This window comes from Paroedura picta, chromosome 8, assembly GCF_049243985.1.
Source record: "Paroedura picta isolate Pp20150507F chromosome 8, Ppicta_v3.0, whole genome shotgun sequence".
Lineage (NCBI taxonomy): Eukaryota > Metazoa > Chordata > Lepidosauria > Squamata > Gekkonidae > Paroedura > Paroedura picta.
In genome coordinates, this window is record NC_135376.1 from 102,369,641 (window position 1) to 102,390,963 (window position 21,323).

Below are 21,323 nucleotides of genomic sequence, written 5' to 3' on the forward strand. Positions count from 1 at the left end.
GAATCATAGAGTTGGAAGGGGCCATACAGGCCATCTAGTCCAACCCCCTGCTCAACGCAGGATCAGCTCTAAGCATCCTAAAACATCATCTACAAGAGTGGTCCCCAATCCCTGGTCCAGAGACCAGTGCCGGTCCGTAGATCAGTCGGTACTGGGCCACGGCTCCTCCTCGTCCTCCTCCCCGGCTGCTGCCAGCTCACCTTTGGTGCTCTCCAGTGGCCGCCATGGCTGGGGCTCCCCCTGGGCATGGCACTGTGCAGCTGCTGCTGGCAGCACCCCCCAGTGGGCGGTGGGAAGTCAGGGGCTGATCTTGGGCTGATTCTGCATTGAGCAGGGGGTTGGACTAGATGGCCTGTATGGCCCCTTCCAACTCTATGATTCTATGATTCTAGGGGCGCCAGTGGGAAAGCAAGCAGAGTAGGGGCTTAGGCGGCGGCGACGTCCCTCGGCAAAAGACTCCCCCCCCGGGCCTCAGTAAAACTGTCAAGCGTTGACCCATCCCCGGTGATAAAAAGGTTGGGGACCACTGCTCTACAACATTCCTAACCCTGGTGAAAGAGTTCTCCTCAAGTGCCATCTCAGCTCAATAGCATTATGGGAAATAAAAGCCTGAGCCCCCCAAGCAATGGTCCAAATCCCCTACGGCCAGCGGAAGAGCAGAGTGGGGGTGGGGCTGAGGGGTCCAGCAACCTACCTTGATCCAGGCGAAGAACAGATTGACGGCATTCATGTTGTTGTACTGGGTCTGCCAGAAGGCCAGAAACTCAAAGTCGGCGTAAATACTGGGATTCCTCAGCAGCTGCCCCATCAACCGATTGACTTCCATGGTGCGAAAGATGTGGAATCCAATGGCTACAACAGACAGCTGAGGGAGGGAAGAGTCAGGGTTCGGGGCAGGTCAGCACTTCCCGAGGCTGTGGGAGAGTCAGGCAGGCGGGGACGTTCTCCACAGGGTCTGTCACCCAGGGGCCCCCTTAAACCTTTGCATAGACTCTCTCTCTCTCTCTCTCTCTCTCTCTCTCTCTGCTCCAGGTGGAATGGGTCCTTTACCCTCAAGGAAATAAGGGAGTTTGCTTAGCCAGTGGTGCTTGGCTTTCAGCTGGTCAGTTTAAACACTGTTTTTGCCAGGTAAGGGACCTGCTGATGACAGACCCTCACCTGGCTGGCCCAGCCTAGACTGATCTCCTCAGATCTTGGAAGCCAAGCAGGGTCAGCCCAGGTCGATACTTGATCGGGTGACCAGCAAGGCAGTCGGGGGTCTCTGCAGAGGCAGCCTGTGGCAAACTACCTGCTTGTCTCTTGCCTCAAAGAACCCCTCGAGGGTTCACCACAAGGCCACTGTGATTGATGGTACTTTTCACCAGGGATGGTCCTGAATCGTCACGGGAGTTCTTCATGGAAGACACGAGGGTCACAGAGCTAGAGAGGCCAGCCTCCAGGGGGCAATTGGGGAGCCCCTGGAATTACCCCTCGTCTCCAGGATACCAGGAGCAGTTTCTTATGAAAGAATCCCTGGCAATGGCTAGAGCCACCTGGGAATGAAAGGGGCAGTTCCAGAAATAACCAGAGAGACCACGGTAAGCCAACGAGGCCTTATTTCCCCTTTACAAACGTCTCTCCTGGGGTGCTGCCCACCACCATCCTGCCACTGTCAGGCAAGGCCTGAAACCAAGGAGGGATAAAAAAAGTGAGTGTTAATAGGCTGCCAACCTCTAGGCGAGGCCTGGAGACCTCTTGGATTTATAGCTGATCTCCAGATGGCAGAGATCAGTTCCTCTGGAGAACATGGATGCTGGAGGGCAGAGTCCAAGTCATTGTCAAGGCAAGATTTGAAACACGGGGCCCTCCTGAGCACCACAGGTCATGAGTTAACCCACCAGCCTTTTTCTGCAACCCACCTCCCTTCCCTCCTTCTGTCCCTCCCACGAATAGCTGCAAGAAAGCCCGCCTCACCAAGATGACCACGATGTCCAAGATGTTCCAGATACTGGTGAAGTATCGAAGCCTGTGAATGTGCAGCTCCAAAATCTCTTCCACGACGTAGTAGAAGATGAAGACGCAGAAGATGATTTCACAGGCCACAATGAAGAAGTCCCACGTGCTGACGTAGCGGAGGAGCTTGACGGTGCGGATCTGCCACGAAGGGATGGCTCCTCCCGTGGCTGGGAACTCCACCACCAACCTGAGCAGCAAGGAGAGGGAGGTGCTGAGGAAAGCTGCCGTGGCCGTCCCTCCATGCGCCTCCGGACAGGGCGGTGGTGCTCCCTTGACACAGAATGTGGGGGAACAGCAAGAAGAGCACATTTACCGGGGTTGGGAACAGGGTCGCTCCCAGAATGACAGCTGATCCCCTGGGGGGAAATAGCAGCTCTGGGTGGGGCTTCATACGCCATTAATTAATAAAGTCTCTCTTCTCTCCAACCTCTGCCCTCCACCGTCTTCACCCACCAATCTCCAGGAATTTCTCAGCCTGGAGATGATAACCCTAAAAACGTGGCTTTATGGGAACAGGCCCCTGATGAGACCTTTGGCAGAAGGTGCCCTCCAGAAAATTCCCACCGGAGATTCCCACCTGCCCCACCCCCCTTTAATCTCATTGGCTGGTAACAGAAAGCCATCATTCCTCACCACTTAAAGAGAATGGCTGACCATCAAGAAAGAGAGAAGAAAGCCAAGGGAGACGCATGCGAAGCCACTGGCAGATCGGGCCCTTTCATGAGGAGTCTGCTGCTCCGGCTTCAGGAGCCACAAACTGACACGGGCCGGTTCATGTGGCCCTCTTTATTCCTTGGTTGTGAACCAGGTCCAAATCTTTATTAGAGAGATGGAGGCTAACAGTGCTATACCCAGGTTCAAACATTTAAATAGCAACTGTGTTAGGATACCCAGCTCTGCGTGGGACAGACTTGGAGATCCTGGGGTGGGATTTGGGAAGGGACTTCAGTGGGGTAGACCCCCAAAGTGGCCATTTTCTCCAGGCGAAATGGCATCCATTGTAATAGCAGGACATTTCCAGCCACCACCTGGAGGCTGGCGATCCTAGGAGCATCCACTTCAGAGGGTTGGGCGCTTTGGCTGCTTCAGGTGCAAACGGCCGCTTCGGACACCAAAGCGCCCAACCCTTGCCTCCAACGCAGGTGGCTTAAGCCTTCTTCACACACCATCTTCCTGACCAGAAGCAAGCCTCCTTGCCTCATGCCCTCTTCAGGAGAGCTTTCAGGTACCTTTACAGGTAGCCATCTACAAAACACCAGCTCCACGGGACACCATGCTGGGGGGAGGTGGGGGGGGGGCTTACAATGGTCTCTTTGCACTGTGGCCCTGATCCAAATCAGGGTGCTGAACACTGGCTATTAAAAAATGAAAAAATGCTGGGAGCTCATGATGTCTCTCCCACAGTGCCCTAAGAAAGCAAGGCAAAAGGAATTTCCAAAATCATAACTTTACATCAGCAAAAACACAATGATGTCACCCTTACACTGGCTGAAGTGGCTGGAAATGGGAGGCGGTGGGGCATGCTGGGGAGGGAGCATCTGGGGAGTGGTTATCTTACTCCTGATCCTATGCTCCCCCAGAGCCGTGCCCCGCCACCCCCAGCAGCTTGAAGCTGAGACTGGAAGAAGCTTTCATAACCCAGTGCATCCACACGCAGGCCTAGGGACAGGGCTTGCCTGCATTCGTATTTTCTTCCTTTATGTGTTCCCGTTACTGGGGAAGGGTTATGTGTTCCCGTTACTGGTGTCTGTTCTCCATGCATTTTGCTCCATCTAGTAGTCAATTCAATAGGACATTTTTAATGTCTGACATAAAAACCTGAATATGCTGGAGATGAAATAATGTAATATCAGTTTGTCCACTAGAGAGCGCAAAATACGTGCAAAATAGGAAACACTCCCGCCCCCCCCCCCCCTGGAACAAATCAACGAGAATGCAGGAAAGTCAGGATCCCAGTCAACTCTGGGGAAGGGCCCTTGGCGACAGGAGGATACAAAGGGAAATGGCGGCTCAGGCAAACTGGGGGCTGTTTGCAGAAACAGCAGAGCACGTGAGCTGTTAACGAATGACGGCACAACAGACGGAGGCTGGCTTGAAGGCCAAGCCGAGGGAGGCGGGGCCTCAGCCCTCCACGCTGCCTGCTGCAAGTGTCTCCCGTGAAGCCACCTCCCCCGGAACGAGACCACGGGTGCCTCCCAGGCAGCACAGTTGACTCTGGCAGCAGTTTTCCAGGGTCTCCGGCAGAGGTCTTCCCGTTGCCACTAAGCCACGGCATCTTCTTCTTCCCCCTGGCAATCTGTGGCAACTGAGTTCTGGCGTCACACGAGAACACATTTGGAGTCCAGCGGCATCTTCAACTCCAGCAAAGTTCTAGTCCAGGCATGAGCTTTCATGTCTAGGGATGTGCGCTTCAGCGTGGCTGAGCCGCCTTGGCTGAACCACGCCGGAGTGCACATCCCTAGTACACACACACAGCCTCAGAGGCAATATCGCGTGTGCCTGCGCACGAAAGCGCATACTTGGACTAAAGCTGTGTGGGTCTTAAAGGTGCCCCTAGACACAAAATTCATTCTGCTTCAAACCAACACGGCTGCCCACACGGTGGCCAACCAACACGGTGTCCCAGGGCTCCCTCCCTCAGCAGCCCCTAGTGGAGGTGGCGCGTGGGCTGTGCCAAGAGAGAGGGTGGTCTTCTGGCTCATGGCGCTCCCTCCGCCAGAGAGGGCTGGGGCAGGTTCTGGGGGAGGAAAGCCCAGCTGCCTGCTCTTCTCCAGCCTCGAGCCCCCAAGGAGGCCCCAACCTGCCTGAGCACGCAGAAGAGATTGATGTTGGCGTTATAAACGGAGAAGTCAACGAAAGTCACCCGGGTTCCCCGGTCCAGCCACAAATTCTCTTTCAGGACTTGAAGGGCAGTGAAGCTTTCCTCCCGGGTCATCCTCAGGTCTTCGTAATAGCCTCCTCCGCTGTAGCTCGTTAATCTGCCCCAGTGAGACGAACCGTCAAGCTCCTCCTCTGTGTGGTACTGCCATCTGCAGAATACCATGTGGGGAGACAGAGGGAGGGAGGGACAGAGAGGGAGCCAAAGGGAGGCAAGTCAATCTATGCTGCTCTGGGTCCTGCCTGTATGCAGAAAAGCCCTGTTGCCCTCCAGCCTTTAAGACCAGCAACATTTCATGTCCTTCTGGGCAGAAGCGTTCATGTGCCTGCACACAAGACCGTAGGCCCAGAATGGAACCTTGCTGGTCTGAAGGAGCCACTTTACCCTGTGAAGGACTTCGACGTGGACAGGCGAGCGAGGGAGCTCAAGGCTGTCAAGGCACTTCCAGCGCTCCCTCGAGTGTCCTGGGCATGGCCCACTCACAAATCCTGTAAACAAATGTGTAGCATTTCTCCAGTATTAGGAGAGCTGCTGCATTCTGGCTCAGTTGACGCTTCCAAACAGCCTTCACGGGTTGAGGGATCTCTAGGGATTTAGTGGCAGCTGACTTAATTGAACTTGTTTCCCTCATGAATTCCTTCGTAATTAGAGCGAAGCGTCAGGAGATTCATTTCATCACTGCCACAGTAGCCTGCCTCTGAGCAAAGCTAGGCGTTACGGTAGCCGCAGGTCCCGCCCGTGGCTGTCATGGGCCTGCCAGAGAAGCAGGAGGCCTTTTAAAACAAGGCCACAGAGGCCCAGCCATGACTGGACCAAAGGTGTAGGTGATCTGCTTCCCCTACGTGGCTTTTCCAGGGCTAAAACAGTCGGCAGGAAGCTGTCCCGACACTTGAAAGGGCATGGGGGCCCAGGTGGCATTTTGTGAACCGGCCAAGTTCTTCTGTGAAGAGGCCGCAGAGGCTGCAGCTCAGAAGGGGCTCCTGGGACTTCTAGGTTGGCCTTCTCTCCGTCTCTCACAAGAAATGGGAACGAGTGGATCTTGTTTCTGCATTCAGGATACTTATTCGTTCTGCGAATATGAGATTTTTGCTTTGGACATTAAAGCCACCATGTGGGCCACCACTGCATCCCGATTTCCTATGGACTTATCTCAAAGATGTCAAACATGGGCTGGAACTGGCCTGTCCAGGGCCCTTCTTTAGCCTAAAGCGGCTGGTCATTACCTTTATTGGCAGGTGACAGAGGCTGTGCATGATAATATCATTAATTGGGCTTGCCTGTGATTTTAAAAGTTCGCCTCTCTTGTACTACCTTTTATGGCCTCATGAGGTGACATTTACATCGGATCTGGCCCTCATGACAAAGGAGCTGCACACCTCTGAACTAATCATCTTTTGACGCCCCTCATCATGCTGATTCGGGGTGTGCAAAAAAAAAAGAAGAAAAAAAGAAGAAGGTATTTTGGAGATTTAGGGGGAAAAAGAATTGAAATGACTGAGATCCCTTTAACTGCCTCAGAGTCAGAGTTCACTTTAAGCTGGGAAGTCAAGTGACTTGTAGTGAACTGAGACTCAAAGGATCCTAAGTTGACTCCTCCTCCTGCAAGTTGCAGAAAGCGCCAGCCTGAGCTGAGCTGAGCTGAGGCAGTGCAGAGATGGGCTGGTTCCCCTTACGGTTCAGCTCAGACTGAGCTGCAACGGGAGCCAGCCCCAGCCGAAGCGGCACGCAGCTAGCAGCACCTGTTTCCCAGGCGGATCTTGGACAGGCTCCCTGACCTCGATAAAGCATTTCATATAGAGATTATGGTTGCAAAAGCCATTCCTAGAGCCAGAAATTTCAAAGCAGTACTTAGGGCTGCCAGCCTGCAGGGGGAGCTGTTGATCTCCCACAATTACAACAGAACTCAAGCCTCTATCTGTTCCCATGAAGAACAGGCCGGGCTCCTTTGGGGAGGTGGGGGGGGGGGATAGGCATTATGCCACATTGAGGTCCCTCTCCAAACCAGCCCTTGCCCAGGCCCCACCCCCAAATCTACAGCAATTTACCATCCCGGAGTTGGCAACTCTATCTTTATCCCACTCACGCTGTTCCGTTGAGGAGCCCGAAGGGAGATCTGTCCTCCATCTCCTCACTGTACACATCATAGCAGCCAAAAATGTCTTCCTTGAAGTCCTCGTGCACAACGCAGGAGTTGTTCTGGACTTTCAGCTGCCTCAGTCGCGGAACACCAAGGAGCAGGTTCTCGTAATAGATGTAGGACTGCGTTTCCTGGCCCAAGGATTCATTATTGTACCATTTGGTCCAATACAAACTATCCAGCAAGGGGCCCTGAGTATACTGTGGAAAGACACAGAAAGGGGAAACAGAAACGGGATTTGGGGCTGCATTAAAAGAAGTATCGTGTCCAGGTCATGTGAGGGGACGTTACCAGTTTACTCTGCTCTGGTTCGGCCTCACTTGGAGTCCTGGGCTCAGTTTTGGGCACCACAACTGAAGAAAGAAAATGATGAGGAGATTGGAGACCAAGACAAATCAGAAAAGGTTGAGGGATCTTGGTCTGTTTAGCCTGGAGAGAAGATGACTAAGAGGTGATATGATCACCATTTTTAAATACTTGGAGGACTGTCATAGAGAAGATGGAGCAGAGTTATTTTCTGTTGCCCTAGAGCAGGGGTAGTCAAACTGCGGCCCTCCAGATGTCCATGGACTACAATTCCCAGGAGCCCCCTGCCAGCGTTCGCTGTCCATGGACATCTGGAGGGCCGCAGTTTGACTACCCCTGCCCTAGAGGGTCGGACCAGAACCAATGGGTTGAAATTAATTCAAAAGAATTTTCGGCTAAACATCCAGAAGAAGTTCCCGACAGTTAGAGCGGTTTCTCAGTGGAACAGGCTTCCTCAGGAAGTGGTGAATTCTCCTTCTTTGGAAGTTTTTAAGCAGAGGCTGGATAGTTATCTGACAGAAATGCTGATTTTATGAACTCAGGCAGACTGTGAGTGGGTGGGCAGGGAGGGATGTGCCAGGGTCTGTCTCTTGTGGCCCTTCCTGGCAGACCCAGGGAATTGCTGATCACCAATGTGGGATTGTAGTTGAATTTCCTCCAGGACAAGCTGGATTCTGGAAATTATTGCTGGGAGGGAATCACTTGGGCATGAAATTGGGGTCACTGTGGGTAGGCAGGTAGTTGTGAATTCCTGCATTGTGCAGGGGGCTGGACTAGATGACCATGGAGGTCCCTCCCAACTATGAGAGGCAAGTAATTCCAGACAGCCAGGAAGTGCACTGGATCTGTTACCAGCCTGAAGAGAGAGAAATCCTACCAGGCCAATTGGCCTCTCTCATTTTCCTAAACGGAACAGGGGGTGTTGTGGAATTCCAGGAGTCACTCACTTCAGAAATGGGAAGTTTGTGGCTCTTGTGTAACACTTTAGGGTAGGGGATGAAAGGGGAAGGGATGGCATACTGCACATGCCCTGAGGGAAGGGAAGAAGGCAAACCAAGCTGCCTCTTACGGGACCTGCACGCTAATCATAATGTACAGTGGTAAGAACTAGATGGGTTTTCTTCAGCTACACACACAGCCTCCGTGCTCTCACAAGTGACTGTTCTTGTCCACAAGCAGTTCCTTCCTCCAGTGTATGTCCAATCCAGAAACACTAATGTTTGCACAGATCAGTCCTCACTTGCTGGCCCCCAGTATAAGCTGTTTTTTGTACCCCGCTTTTCTCTTCTGCAAAGAACCTCAAAGCGGCTTACACTCGCCTTCCCTTCCTCTCCCCACAAGAGACATCCTGGAGGGTAGGTGGGGCTGAGAGAGCTCTAAGGGAACTGCTCTGTGAGAGCAGCTCTGACAGGACTGTGGTGAGCCCAAGGTCACCCAGCTGGCTGCACGTGGAGGAGGAGCGGGGAATCAACCCTGGCTCGTCAGATTAGAGGCCACTGCTTTAACCACTATGCCACGCTGGATCTTTCCTGGGTCGCCTGGGTCATCTGCCTGTTGCGGCAGCCAAGAGCCAGAGCCCAGCAGCACCCTGAGGAGTAACAGAGCCGGGGACCGGGAGCGGAGGAGGGGGAGCCTCCGAGAGTGAGCAGAGACTGAGGCAGCTCCTCCCCTGCCCCAAGCGTTGCCCGTCTTTGAGGTGCGGCCGGACTCTGGCTCCTTTCCGTGGTTGGGCTCCTCTGATTCAGGGGCTTGACTCAGGGCAGGCGAACCTTGTTGATACTCACAGCCCAGAAATCCGCCATGCTCCCGATGGCCTGGAAGGAGATTCTGCTGCCTGAAGAAGAGTCCAGGAAGAGATCCGACATCACTTTGGTGTAATAGTAGGCGTTTGAGCTGGTCATCCCGTAGGTCACTAGGGGGAAAAACAAGAGCAGGAAATGTGCCAGAATTCACCCGTTAAAAACTGGCTTCAAACGAGCAAGGCTGATATACGAAAGGGACGTCCTTTATCGAAGCAGATTCTACCCGCGTGCAGATGCATTCGGTCCAAATGACAGGAAAGTCTTCATCAACCAAGGATCCAGCATCAGACATTCTACAACAAAGTCAAACTCTGCTCCTGCCCCAACAGAGACAGAAACGGGGATTTTCAGACCAGGCAAATGATGTCTAAGCAAGCCAGTTACTGCTGAAAAACTCTGCACCAAATGCAGGGCAAGCAGGGGGCCCATCTGGGGTGGGCCAGAGGGTCCCGGGACCTCAGACTGCCACCAAGATCTCCCTGGCAGACTTGCAGATCCGCCTGCAGGCAAGCCATCTCCTCTCAGCCACGGTGCTGCTGGGGGATGCCAGGGCCACTGGGCTTAGATGGAGGCCCTTCCAGACCAGAGGGCACATTGCCAAAGTGTTTCTCACGCTCAAGATAAACAGAAGTAATTTAAGGACAGGAAGGGCTGCGGCTGCCAGCCGGCAGGTGAGCCTGGAGGTCTCCCAGAATTACAGCTGTTTCTCCAGACTGCCACGGTCAGTTCCTGGCTGGGCTGTGTGGCCTTGGACCCCACTGCAGTCCCTCTCCTTCCCCCAAACTCCCCAGGCACCCTCCCCCCCCCAATCCCCAGGAATAGCTCACCCCAGAGTTGCAAGCCTATGCACCCTAGTGTTTGCAGTGCCCATAAATAGAGGAAGATTCAGGCTCGCAAGTAATCTATGCCTATAACCCCCCACCCAGCCCCCAAACACAGGGAAGTTGCTTTCAGTCGGAAAACAAAGGCTGAGACAAGACAGAAATGACCTCCACTAGCCTAGCCTGTGTAAGACATCCCTGGGTGTCAGCTGAAAGGGCCCCCCCCAATACTAAACCCACCAACTCACTGTCCCACATTTCACCCCCTTTTTCTAAGCCAGGCCTTTTCAACCCGGGTTTCATGGACTCCCCCCCCCACCCCTGCAATGGCCAATGGTGGGCCTGGAGAGGGGGGGAGGGGAGGGGCCCTGGCCATCCTAATCCTTGCAAAGTGAAGCTTGTCACGCATGGTCTGGACTGGAGTCCAGAGGGGTCAGTACTTGCATTTACCTTAAGGGGGGGAGGGGGTGGCGGAGCCCTGTTTCTGGCATTGGGGTGGGTTTGGGGGCAACACAGCAGCAAAGGCTAGCCCTGGCCCTGGCCCTGGCCCTGTGAAGGAAGGCAATTGGCCCAACCTACAGGAACAATACATTTCTGTTACGTTCACCATACATTTTAATAAACTAATCACAGAATACAGCTAAAGTATGTTGTACAATACACCTTAAACACGAGAATGTTTTTGCTTTTTCCACAATGAGTAAACAGAACCAAGAGCCATAAAAATAACAATGCAATCCTCCCTCGTGGATCTTATATGCTACCTGGAGTCTCAAAGCTGCCTTCCCTTTCCTCTCCCCACCACAGACACCCTGTGAGGTGGGTGAGGTTGAGCGAGTTCTGATAGGACTGCTCAGTCAGAACAGCTCTATCACTGCTGTGACTCACCCACTCTGGCTGGGTGAAATTGGGCATGAAATTGGGGTCACTGTGCATGGGCAGGTAGTTGTGAGTTCCTGCACTGTTCAGGGGGTTGGACTAGATGACCCCGGAGGTACCTTCAAACCCTATGATTCTATGTGAGGAAGTGGGAAATCAAACCCGGATCTCCAGTTTAGAAGTCAGTGCTCCTAACCACTACACCAAGCTGGCTTGGGGCACAGGCCTGCCTATGGGTCAGCGGCATAGGCCCGCCCCAGCCCTGTTTCTGGCTCCCTTTGGTGAAGAAGGGCATACTGGTAGCCAACTGAGTGCAGGTATGGTTCTGTACATAAATCATCTAAAAATAGTTCTGAGCTGTCACTTCCTGTGCTGTGGGAGTGGCCTGGTTTTATGCCAATAAAAGATTACTGACTGACTGAGTGGCCTGGTGATGTCCCATCCGGTGGGAGTGTCTGGGTGATGTCACTTCTGGTGACATGGCAGGAAGTGTGGCCTGCTGACATCACATCCAAAGTTCCTCTAAGGCTGAAGATGTTTCAGGGGATCCTCAACAGTAGAAAGGTCGAGAACAGGGTCAGCAGGAGATAAGCTGGTGCAGGGACATGGGTGGGGGAAGCCATCAGCAACAACATGGTATCACTTCCAAGAAAGCTCAGACGTGGAATCACACCTGTCTAAGAATTGCTGAAAAAGCTATCATTTTACCATATAGTTTTCAGTGATTTTCCTAGAGAGGTATGACAGTAATTCCTCAGTAGACAAGACCATCCATGGTGCCAGTGGGCACATAGCAACCCTGGAGTCTGTCAAGTCTGTTCAATAATGGTCCATGCTCAAGGGAAGAATTCTGGCTTAGAACAGCCTTTGTAGAACTGATCTGCCTTCTCATGTGGAACCAGAGCAGTAAACAGACTTTCTCTGCAAAGGGTGTTGTGTAATCGTGGGCTGATGTCAGAAACCTCCATGCTTAGTGAGAACATAAATATCATATCAATTAGAAAAGGTCCTCCACAGAGCTGCCTCAGGCATAACTTAGCATCCCCTCTTCCCCACCACTCTCTTGGAGGGCGATCTGGAGGTGGATAAAGTGTTTTAAGGAGGGCAGACTTTGTTTGGGGAAACGCATGACAGGCCCCTCGCTAGAGTCTCTCCGTGGCAGTGGTGTGCCAGCGTGCCCACAGCTGTAACCAATCATGGGGCCAGAGTGGACTTCTCTGGGACTGACTGTGAGAGGCAAAGAACTAGAGCCAAGTTTGGGAGGCCGATGGGTGGGATAAACAACCTGCCTTTCCAGCAACTGGAGGGTTCTGACGTGGTCCCTCTTTGGAGCCATTCAGAAGCAGGCTGCTTTTCCAAAGCGGAGAGGTCTCCTCACCACATCATTGTGAACACTGCTGATCCCGTCTTTTGTTTCCCTCTGCTGTTCAGAGCAGATAATTTTTTTAAAGAAACGACCATGGTTGGGCCACTGTGGCATGGCACCACTTCTGAGGTGTGATGTCCCATCCAGGCACATCACACTGTTGCTTACAGCCCACCCCAAGTCTCCAGCTGGGGGCCAGGCCAGGCCTTGCAGCTCTCCCCCCCCCCCCGGAAGCCATGAGGGCAGCACCAGGGCAGCTCCTCGGTCCTTGCACTGCTGAGGGGCACATCTGCCGGAACAAACGGCCCTTCTAGTCCATGGAGGGGTTGGCTCTGTTGACGCAGGCAAGAGATGGCCCCTGTGAGAGGGATCGAACTTTCTTATCGCACGCCCACACCCACGCTCAGAAACGCAGGCGCCCACTGGGCAGAAGCATCAATTGCGTGGTTTTCGGGGGGACTCTGACAGGCACCAACAAACTTGACAGTGTCTGTTTTGTACCGATCAGAACAGGACGGGAAGAAGGACTGGCGTTTTGTTCTCCTGCTTGCGAGCGATAGAGATCACCCGTGTGCCTCCTCCGTGGCAGGAGGCATGAAATAGGACCCGCTGCCCTATGAGACGCCCCAGGTGCTCCTTTGAGATAACAAAGAGCCTCCCTAAAACAAATACGCTTTGTTCTTCCCGCACAAAGTGCCTTCGTATCTGGCACGCAGCGGCATTGAATCTGTCCTGAGGAAGGGCCCTCTGTGTTATCAGCCTGGCCACCCTTCCCACGTGACCACGGACACATCACGGCCTCATAGAAATCGGAGCTGCACATCTCAGGCTCCAGAAAGCTTCAAGGAAACGGCTGATGTCCTCGAAAAACGGCAGCCCCGTACAAGGAGCGTCCAGTGCAATCGCCTGCTTTGTCTGACCAAGTGCCCACGAAGACAGGAGGGTAGGAAGGGCCACGGGACTGAGGCTGACTTCCAGCATCCCTGCAGGCTTTTCAAGGCAAGAAACGCGTTTGCCATTCTATAAACTCAAGAATATAGAACGATTATAGAAAGCTTCTCAGGCACTGAAGCAGACAGTTGGAGACCCCCAACACTTATGCTGCTTCTGCTCATGGCTCAGTGGGCTGGAAGCACATAGGGGTGGATCCCTGTGTCAACCGTGGCACGCAATTGCCAATGTCCTCTGCCACCCTGCTGAGCCCGACGTGGCTGCCGACATCGTCCCGGACCCCGTGGGGGCCGGCCCAGCTGCCACGGATCACACCAAGAAGCTCTACTCACACAAACAGATATCCACCAAGAATACAATGTAGACTAGAAGTTCACGCAGCGTGGTCTTCACGTACAGCTCACGGTTTTCAGCAGTGTTTTCAGTCAGAGTTGTGCCCCACAGTCCTGGGGAGGGGGGGGGGGAGAGAGAGAGAGAACAACAAAAGGAGTGAGTTAAGGTTCTGCTCTGGGGTGTCCTTGTCTGCCCTGTCAGATGACCACCCAACCAGGGTGTTTGTCCCCCAGAGGGCCGTCCTGTTTTGCATCAGAAACTAGTTTGGGGCCACGTGGTTCACATTCTTATTGGGAATGAGCCGGAGTTCAAACCACAAGACGAAGTTTCTAGACATTTTTCAAGCTTCTGCTGCGGTAAACCAAAATATTCAAGCTTATCTAGCATTATTTATTTATAGGGGAAATATGTTGAGATGAAGAGTCAGGGCTGGCATATGAAGAAACCTGCCCAAACAGCCCAGCAGGAAGCCCCTCCCCTTCCGAGAGAGATCAGCTCCTTGTTTCCCAGTGGGGCAAGAAAACAACCTGCGCATGGCTTGCATTTGTGCTCCTGGCAACTGGGCACCCCGAGCATTTCCCTGTCTATAATGCATCCCTAGTAGCCCTTTGGTGGTGGAAAGTCCTGTCAAGTCATGGTTGACTTCTGGGAAGCCAGTCAGTCAGTCAGTCAACAGACTTGGAGCAGTTCACGTGACAAAATTCTAGTTAAAAGATGTTACAAACACTAAAGCCTCCATAATGCTGCCCTTCCCTGCCAGTTGGCCCCATGCTCTGGCTGCAGCATCCTTGGCCGCTGCTTAATGGTGGGAGGGAAGGAGGGAGGCCCATGGCATCGCATGTGCTTGCTCTGGCCTCGAGCGTCAGTCAGGTGGAGCGGGGCCGTTGTACAGGCCAGGTCTCCTGGGCAGCCGATTCCACCAGGCTGGAGCCAAATGCAGCCCAAGCCCCAGTTCTCCTGGGCCAAGCGCCACAGATACGTTGGTGTTCGAAGACTGAAGCCTTCTTCAGGAGGCCTGCTGGGGACGGGGGTCCCTCAGAGACAAGAGCGGGGCCGAGCTGGCTTCCTCAGGGGTCTCCCATCCAACTATCAACCTCTTGCTTAGCTGGTCTTGGGCCATCCAGGTCAGGCCAGAAGGAAACACGAGACCTCCACCCTCGGGGCTCTCGGGGCCTCCCGCTCTGGGGGGGCGGATGCCAGCCTCCCGGCGGGGCTCCTCCCGGAACGCCAGAGATCAGCCTCCCGGAGGACTCGGCTGCTTGCGAGGGCTCCCCACCGGCCCCGCCCGGCCTCCCCCCGCGCCTCCTGCGCTGCCGCTGCCGCCGCCCCCCCCCCCCCCGGCTCCTTTCATGTCGCGCACGATCGAAGGCACTCAGCGCTCCCGGAGAAGAGCCCGGCCGCCGGAGGAGGAGGCGGATGGACGGAGCCCGCCCCCCCCCGCAACCCTTCGGCCCTTCCCAGCCGGCCCCGGGGGAGGGGCAACGAGGGCCACCTGGAAGCGCATCTCCAGGCTGCAGAAAGTCCCAGTCCCGATAGCGCTGTTCTCACAGAGCATTCCTGCCAGAGCTCCCTCAGTCCCGCCTCCCTCACAGGCAGGGCCGGTTCAGCCAAGGAGCGCGTGCTGGGGTCTCGGCGCTTCCCCCGCCATGGTCTCTGGAGGACCCTTGGGGTGACACCCCTTTCCACGGTGGGGGGGGGGGCAAATGCTGCCACTGGCTCTGGTGCTACGCCCCCCCCCTCTCACCGGGTGCCTGCTGTGGGGAGAGGAAGGGAAGGGAAGCCGCTGGGAGAGGCCTCTACTAGGAGCCCACCCTTCCTCTTCCTCTTCTTCAGCCAGGGGCTCCAGAGACAACGGGGTGTGTGGGGGGGGGGGGAAGGGGGAGGGGGATGCCAAATCTGGATTGGGAAACCCAGGGAGATTTGGGAGGGGAGGCTGGAGACAGGGAGGCTTGGAAGGGAGAGTCTGTGCCAAAGTGGCCGTTCTCTGCAGGGGGCCGGACCAGTGTCCCCTCCAGAGGGGCTGTCACTCTGGGACCTTTCCAGGCCCACCCTGAGGTGCTCGGCCAGAGAGAGAAGTGGGCTTGAATTGTGCCAAAGTAAATAAGCAGATTCTCTGTGAAAGTTCATCAAAACGCAGACAAGGTAAGCAGAAGAATACCACTTTCAAAAAATCCCACCCCTGGAGTCCTGTGTGCAGTTCTGGAGGCCTCACTTCAAGAAGGACGTGGATAAAATTGAAAGGGTACAGAGGAGAGCGACGAAGATGATCTGGGGACAAGGGACCAAGCCTTATGAAGATAGGTTGAGGGACTTGGGAATGTTCAGCCTGAGAAAAGGAGGTTGAGAGGGGACATGATAGCCCTCTTTAAGTATTTGAAAGGTTGTCACTTGGAGGAGGGCAGGATGCTGTTTCTGTTGGCTGCAGAGGAAAGGACACGCAGTAATGGGTTTAAACTACAAGTACAACGATATAGGCTAGATATCAGGAAAAAGTTTTTCACAGTCAGAGTAGTTCAGCAGTGGAATAGGCTGCCTAAGGAGGTGGTGAGCTCCCCCTCACTGGAAGTCTTCAAGCAAAGGCTGGATGCACACTTTTCTTGGGTGCTTTAGGATGCTTAGGGCTAATTCTGCGTTGAGCAGGGGGTTGGACTAGATGGCCTGGATGGCCCCTTCCAACTCTAGGATTCTATGATTCTACCCAAAGGAGGCTCAAAGCAGCTTACCCCACCCCACCCTTTAAGAGGAGCCTAAAGAAGCCAGGGTGACTTCATAAACAGCTTTCAAAAGATTTGAGTAATAAAAAAGACTCATTTAGGAAATGGAAGGAGGGCCTCATAACCAAGAATGAATATAAACAAATAACCAAGGCTTGTAGGGAGAGTGTTATAAAAGCTGAAGCTCAGTATGAGCATAGGCTAGCAAGAAATTCTGAAAACAACCAAAAAGGGTACTTTATTTATATTCAAAGTAAGAAAAAGAAGAGGGACAAGGTAGGACCACTGCAGAGACAAGAAAGTGACATTGTAGCAGGTGATGAGTAGGGAGCTGAGCTGCTCAATTCCTGCTTCTCCTCTTCTTCTCTTGCAGGGGAATCACACTATGTGGCAAAATCATGTCACGTGATGAGGGAGGGGAGTGCCAGAAGATTGGAGGCGGGCGAATGTAGTCCCCATCTTCAGGAAGGGGAAGAAGGAGGATCTGGGTAACTGGCGACCTGTCAGCTTGATGTCTCCAAGATGTACCAGTGAAGACTCTACCAGCTGCCTTCTGCACCAGCAGCAGTTTCTGGGTCAAGGACAAGGATGGGCCCACATGGAGTGAGTTACAAAGTCCAAAGTCCAGTGAAGAGGTGGCCATAGCATGAATCACTGTGATCACCCTCTCCAAGGGGAAGTAGGGCACTAGTAGCCTCACCTGGCAAAGATGGTAAAATGAGGTGTGGGCTACTCCCGTGACCTGGACAGAAGGAAGGTGTTAAGCTGCACCCCAGCTACGGTGGGTAGGCACACATCCTGTCCTGCCGTCTTCCTGCTCACCCTCAGGACCTCCACCTTGGAGGGGGTGAGTTTCAGGTGACTCTGCTCCTGCCATCCAGCCATGACTTCTAAACATCTGGTGAATCCGGGGCGGGGGGAGGGGGAGTCTGGGCAGCCATCCATCAAGAGAGAGAGCTGGGTGTCATCTGCATCTTGTTGACAAGTTGGTAAAATGTGGCATGGATCCCATTACTGCTAGGTGGATCGAGAACTGGTTGACAGATCACACCCAAGGGGTGCTTGTAAAGGGTTCGTCATCTTCTTGGAGAGGAGAGACAAGTGGAGTTCCCCAGGGATCTGTCCTGGGCCCTGTGCTGTTCAACATATTCATAAATGATTTGGGTGAAGGAATAGAGGGTGTGCTTATTACATTTGCAAATGACACTAAACTGGGAGGGGTAACAAACACACCAGAAGACGGAATAGAGGATGATCTTGACAGGCTGGAAAACTGGGCTAAGATGATTAAAATGAAATTCAGTAGTGAAAAATGTCAAGTTCTGCATTTGGGAAGGAGAAATCAAAAGCATCATTATATAATGAGGGAGACTTGGCAGTAGCATATGTGAAAAGGATCTGGGGGGGTCTTAGTACATTGAACATGAGTCAGCAGTGTGACTTGGTGGCCAAAAAGGCAAATGGGATGTTGAGTGTTGTGTTCAGATCGCGTGAGGCGATAGTAGAGCTTTACTCTGCTCTGCTTAGACCTCACTGGGAGTCCTGTGTTCAGTTTTGGGCACCACAGTTGAAAAGGGATGTAGACAAAGTAGAACATGTCCAGAGGAGGGCAACAAAGATGGAGAGGGGTTTGGAGACCAAGACATACGAAGAAAGGTTGGGGGAGCTTGTTCTGTTTAGCCTGGAGAGGAGATGACTAAGAGGAGATATGATAGCCATCTTCAAATACTTGAAGGGCTGTCACATAGAGCAGCGGTCTCCAACCTCCGGTCCGGGGACCAGTACCGGTACATGGATCAGTTGGTACCAGGCCACGGCTCCTCCTCCCCGGCTGCTGCCTCGGGGGCTGCCGGCTCACCTTTGGTGCTCTCCAGTGGCCGCCATGGCTGGGGCTCCCCCTCGGCATGGCACCGTGCAGCAGCTGCTGGCAGCACCCCCCAGCGGGCGGCAGGAGGTCAGGGGCGCCGGTGGGAAAGCAAGTGGAGCAGGGGCTCAGGCAGCGGCAATGACGTCCCCTGGCAAAAGACTACCCCCTCCCCGGGCCTCAGTTGACATAGAGGATGGGGAGTGGTGAACTAGAAATAAAATGGGGTGGTTAGTCAGAGTTACTGATGTCCTATTTTTTGTGTCTGTCTTCTTTTGGGCTCTTTTAAAAAAAACTGGTGACAATGTTCTGTTTTGGGCTTGGATGGTTAGGAATATTCCTAGTCAGTAACCATTATCACAGTTTAGATAGGGGGGTATTGAAAGGGAGGTTTGTCAGAGTGATCACTTGTTTGAAGCAGTCAGTGTTTTTCCTTTTCAAAATATGGCAACCCTATTACTATACGATGGAATTTGGCTGCAGGAGGTATAAACTGAGGGCCATTCCGCACAATGCTAATGTTGCTGAAGTCTAACTGTTGTGTGACGCTATTTTTTTAACATTATGCACGACGTCGTACACAATTCGTAACACTTCGATGTAGCGCTTTTCGGTGAATCGTAAAAAGTGGATTCTCCCTAAAAAAAAACCCTTCACTCCTGAGAACAACCTGTAACACATCAGCGAAAGACATGTGCATTCTCAATATAGTGGTAGAAAGAATGTCCCTCTCTAATCTCTCGCCCGCGAGTTTCCGGAGACGCAATCGGCATTTCCCCCCCCTTAAACCGGCAAAAGGAACGAATAAGCGAGGCTTCTTCGGCTGAAGTCCCTCCACAAGCAATTCAGACGTGCTTAACAGTAAAACAAAACTCCCTTCTGCAATTGTCTTTAAAGTTCCCAAGCACAATACAGCCCCCTGTTCGACACTGCCCATAATTTTGGCCAGAAATTGCACCCGTGGGGGGGGGGGGATTTTTTTTTTACTTGTAGAGCATGTAAATGATTAAGCGCCAGCTCCTACGCCAGTGAAAAGGGTCTTTCTAAGACATCGAATGAACAAATATTTGTTGCTACTGGTGTTTTGGGGTTTTTAAAAAACTGTTTTTAAAGGGAAAGGGGCTTTTCGGGAGCACAAACACAACATTTCATTGGCTGTTCTGTTTGATTGACGGCTGGGGGCGGGAAGAAGCGCGGAAAATATCGCCTCCTTTGTTGTGATTCCGGTGAGACCGGAAACTTGTGGGTAACGAAATCAGCGCTGTGTGCGTTGTCAAGCCCTGCCACTATTAATTCTAGTGCTTTACAATAGCGATTACATTTGGCTACATAGGCTGTTTGATGATTTGTTGTGAAATTTTGCAAGCTGCAGATGTCAAAGTGATATGTCAGTAGTTACCAGGATCCTCCTTTCCTCCCTTCTTGAAGATGGGGACAATATGTGCCTGCCTCTTCTGGCACTTCACCTGTTCTCCAAGAATTGTCAAAAATAATGGACAGAGGCTCAGAAGTTCTGCAAGCTCTGTTAGTACCCTTGGATGCAATTCATCTGGCCCAGAGGAGTTGGTTTCATTTAACGAAACTAGGTGTCATGGGCTGCCCCAACAGTGATCCTAGGCTACAACTCCCATCCTTCATCATGTGAAATGATTTTGCCACAGGATTTAAGTCCTGCTTTTCTTTAGCTCCTCAGCATAGCTAGGTAAGTATCTTACCCCAGTTTCACCAAGGGGATCTGCAGCTGTACTGTAGCCGCATGAGGAAGGGCCTGATTTGGATTGGTCCCACTGTGCAGGGGAAGAAGGAATCCTGCCTTTTCTCCTATGCTGTTTTTGGCAGCAGAAACTGCCCAGGGGCTGCAGGGATGGGGGGTGATTTGCTCTGTGGAGAGCCACCATGTGTTTCTGGCTCCCCACAGAGTAAATTGCTACATAGGAGCATGTGTGCCTCCCTGAGGGATCACTGAGGGCAGGCACCAGACCTCATGGCCCAGGAAGAGCCTTATCACCAGCAAGCATCACCCTGTGAAGCCATGTAGGATGATGACGAAGAAGAGTTGGTTCTTACATGTCACTTTTCTCTCCCCGAAGGAGTCTCAAAGTGGCTTATATTTGCCTTCCCTTTCGTCTCCCCACAACAGACACCCTGTGAGGGAGGGGAGGCTGAGAGAGCCCTGAGATTACTGAAGAAGAAGAAGAGTTGGTTCTTAGATGCCGCTTTTCTCTACCCAAAGGAGTCTCTTCCCTTTCCTCTCCCCACAACAGACACCCTGTGAGTGAGGGGAGGCTGAGAGAGCCCTGAGATTACTGAAGGAGAAGAAGAGGTGGTTCTTATATGCCACTTTTCTCTACCCAAAGGAGTCACAAAGCGGCTTCCAATCGCCTTTGTCTCCCCACAACAGACACCCTGTGAGGGAGGGGAGGCTGAGAGAGCCCTGGTATTACTGAGGAAGAAGAAGAGTTGGTTCTTAGATGCTGCTTTTCTCTACCCGAAGGAGGCTCAAAGCGGCTTACAGTCGCCTTCCCTTTCCTCTCCCCACAACAGACACCCTATGAGGGAGGGGAGGCTGAGAGAGCTCTGACAGCACTGCTCGGTTAGCACTATCAGGACTGTGACTAGACCAAGGTCTCCCAGTTGACTGCATGTGGAGGAGCAGTGGGGAATCAAGCTCGGCTCGCCAGATTAGAAGCTGCTGCTCTTGACCACAGTGCCCAGCTGGCTACCCTCGTGCTGCTGTCCGGCCCCCTTCCCAGCCAGCAGCACCCTCCCTCTCCTGTGCGGGTTCCCTTCTTGGCCTCAGGGTTGCCAGTCCTGGATGGGAAACTGCTGGAGATTTTGGGGCGGAGCATGGGAAGAAGAGGGCATAAGGGGAGGAGGGTATAATGCCCGAGAGGCCCCCCTCCAAAGCAGCCGTTTCCGCCAGGCCCAGGGGAACTGATCCCTGCAGCCTGGCAATCAGCTGAAGTTCCAGGTGCTCTCCAGGCTCCACCTGGAGGTTGGCAACCCTGTTCCCATCCCCAGCCACTCGCTCTTGTTCCTGAGGCAGCAGGCTTGCTGCTACTCCTTAGAGCCTCCAGCTCCCAGCATGCATTGTGCTCCTGACAGGGGAGCTGCTGCCTCACTGGCTTTTCTGTCACCAGGGAAAGTATGGGGGCAGGGAATGGGTCCTCAGGTTGCCTAGCAACCGTGAAGAAGGCTTCTGGAGGGCCGCAGTTTGACTACCCCTGCCTTAGAGCCTCCAGCTCCCAGCATGCATTGTGCTCCTGACAGGGGAGCT

The 21,323-nt window shown here is 53.2% G+C and overlaps 1 protein-coding gene across 5 annotated transcripts in view; it reads right to left on the minus strand.

Annotated features, from left to right (window-relative positions):
- The window catches only part of PKD2L1 (polycystin 2 like 1, transient receptor potential cation channel), a 41,166-nt gene that overhangs the window by 14,357 nt on the left and 5,486 nt on the right, over nt 1-21,323 (minus strand). For 3 of the 5 annotated variants that reach the window (XM_077351094.1, XM_077351097.1, XM_077351093.1), the window contains exons 2-7: nt 13,468-13,581; nt 9,101-9,228; nt 6,957-7,210; nt 4,800-5,024; nt 1,954-2,182; nt 695-865 (exon numbers count right to left, since the gene is read on the minus strand). In XM_077351094.1, the coding sequence (XP_077207209.1) occupies nt 695-865; nt 1,954-2,182; nt 4,800-5,024; nt 6,957-7,210; nt 9,101-9,228; nt 13,468-13,581 (1,121 nt within the window). Of the gene's footprint in view, nt 1-694; nt 866-1,953; nt 2,183-4,799; nt 5,025-6,956; nt 7,211-9,100; nt 9,229-13,467; nt 13,582-14,562; nt 14,707-21,323 lie in introns of those variants that run through there. The other 2 variants (XM_077351096.1, XM_077351095.1) reach the window with 2 other exon arrangements.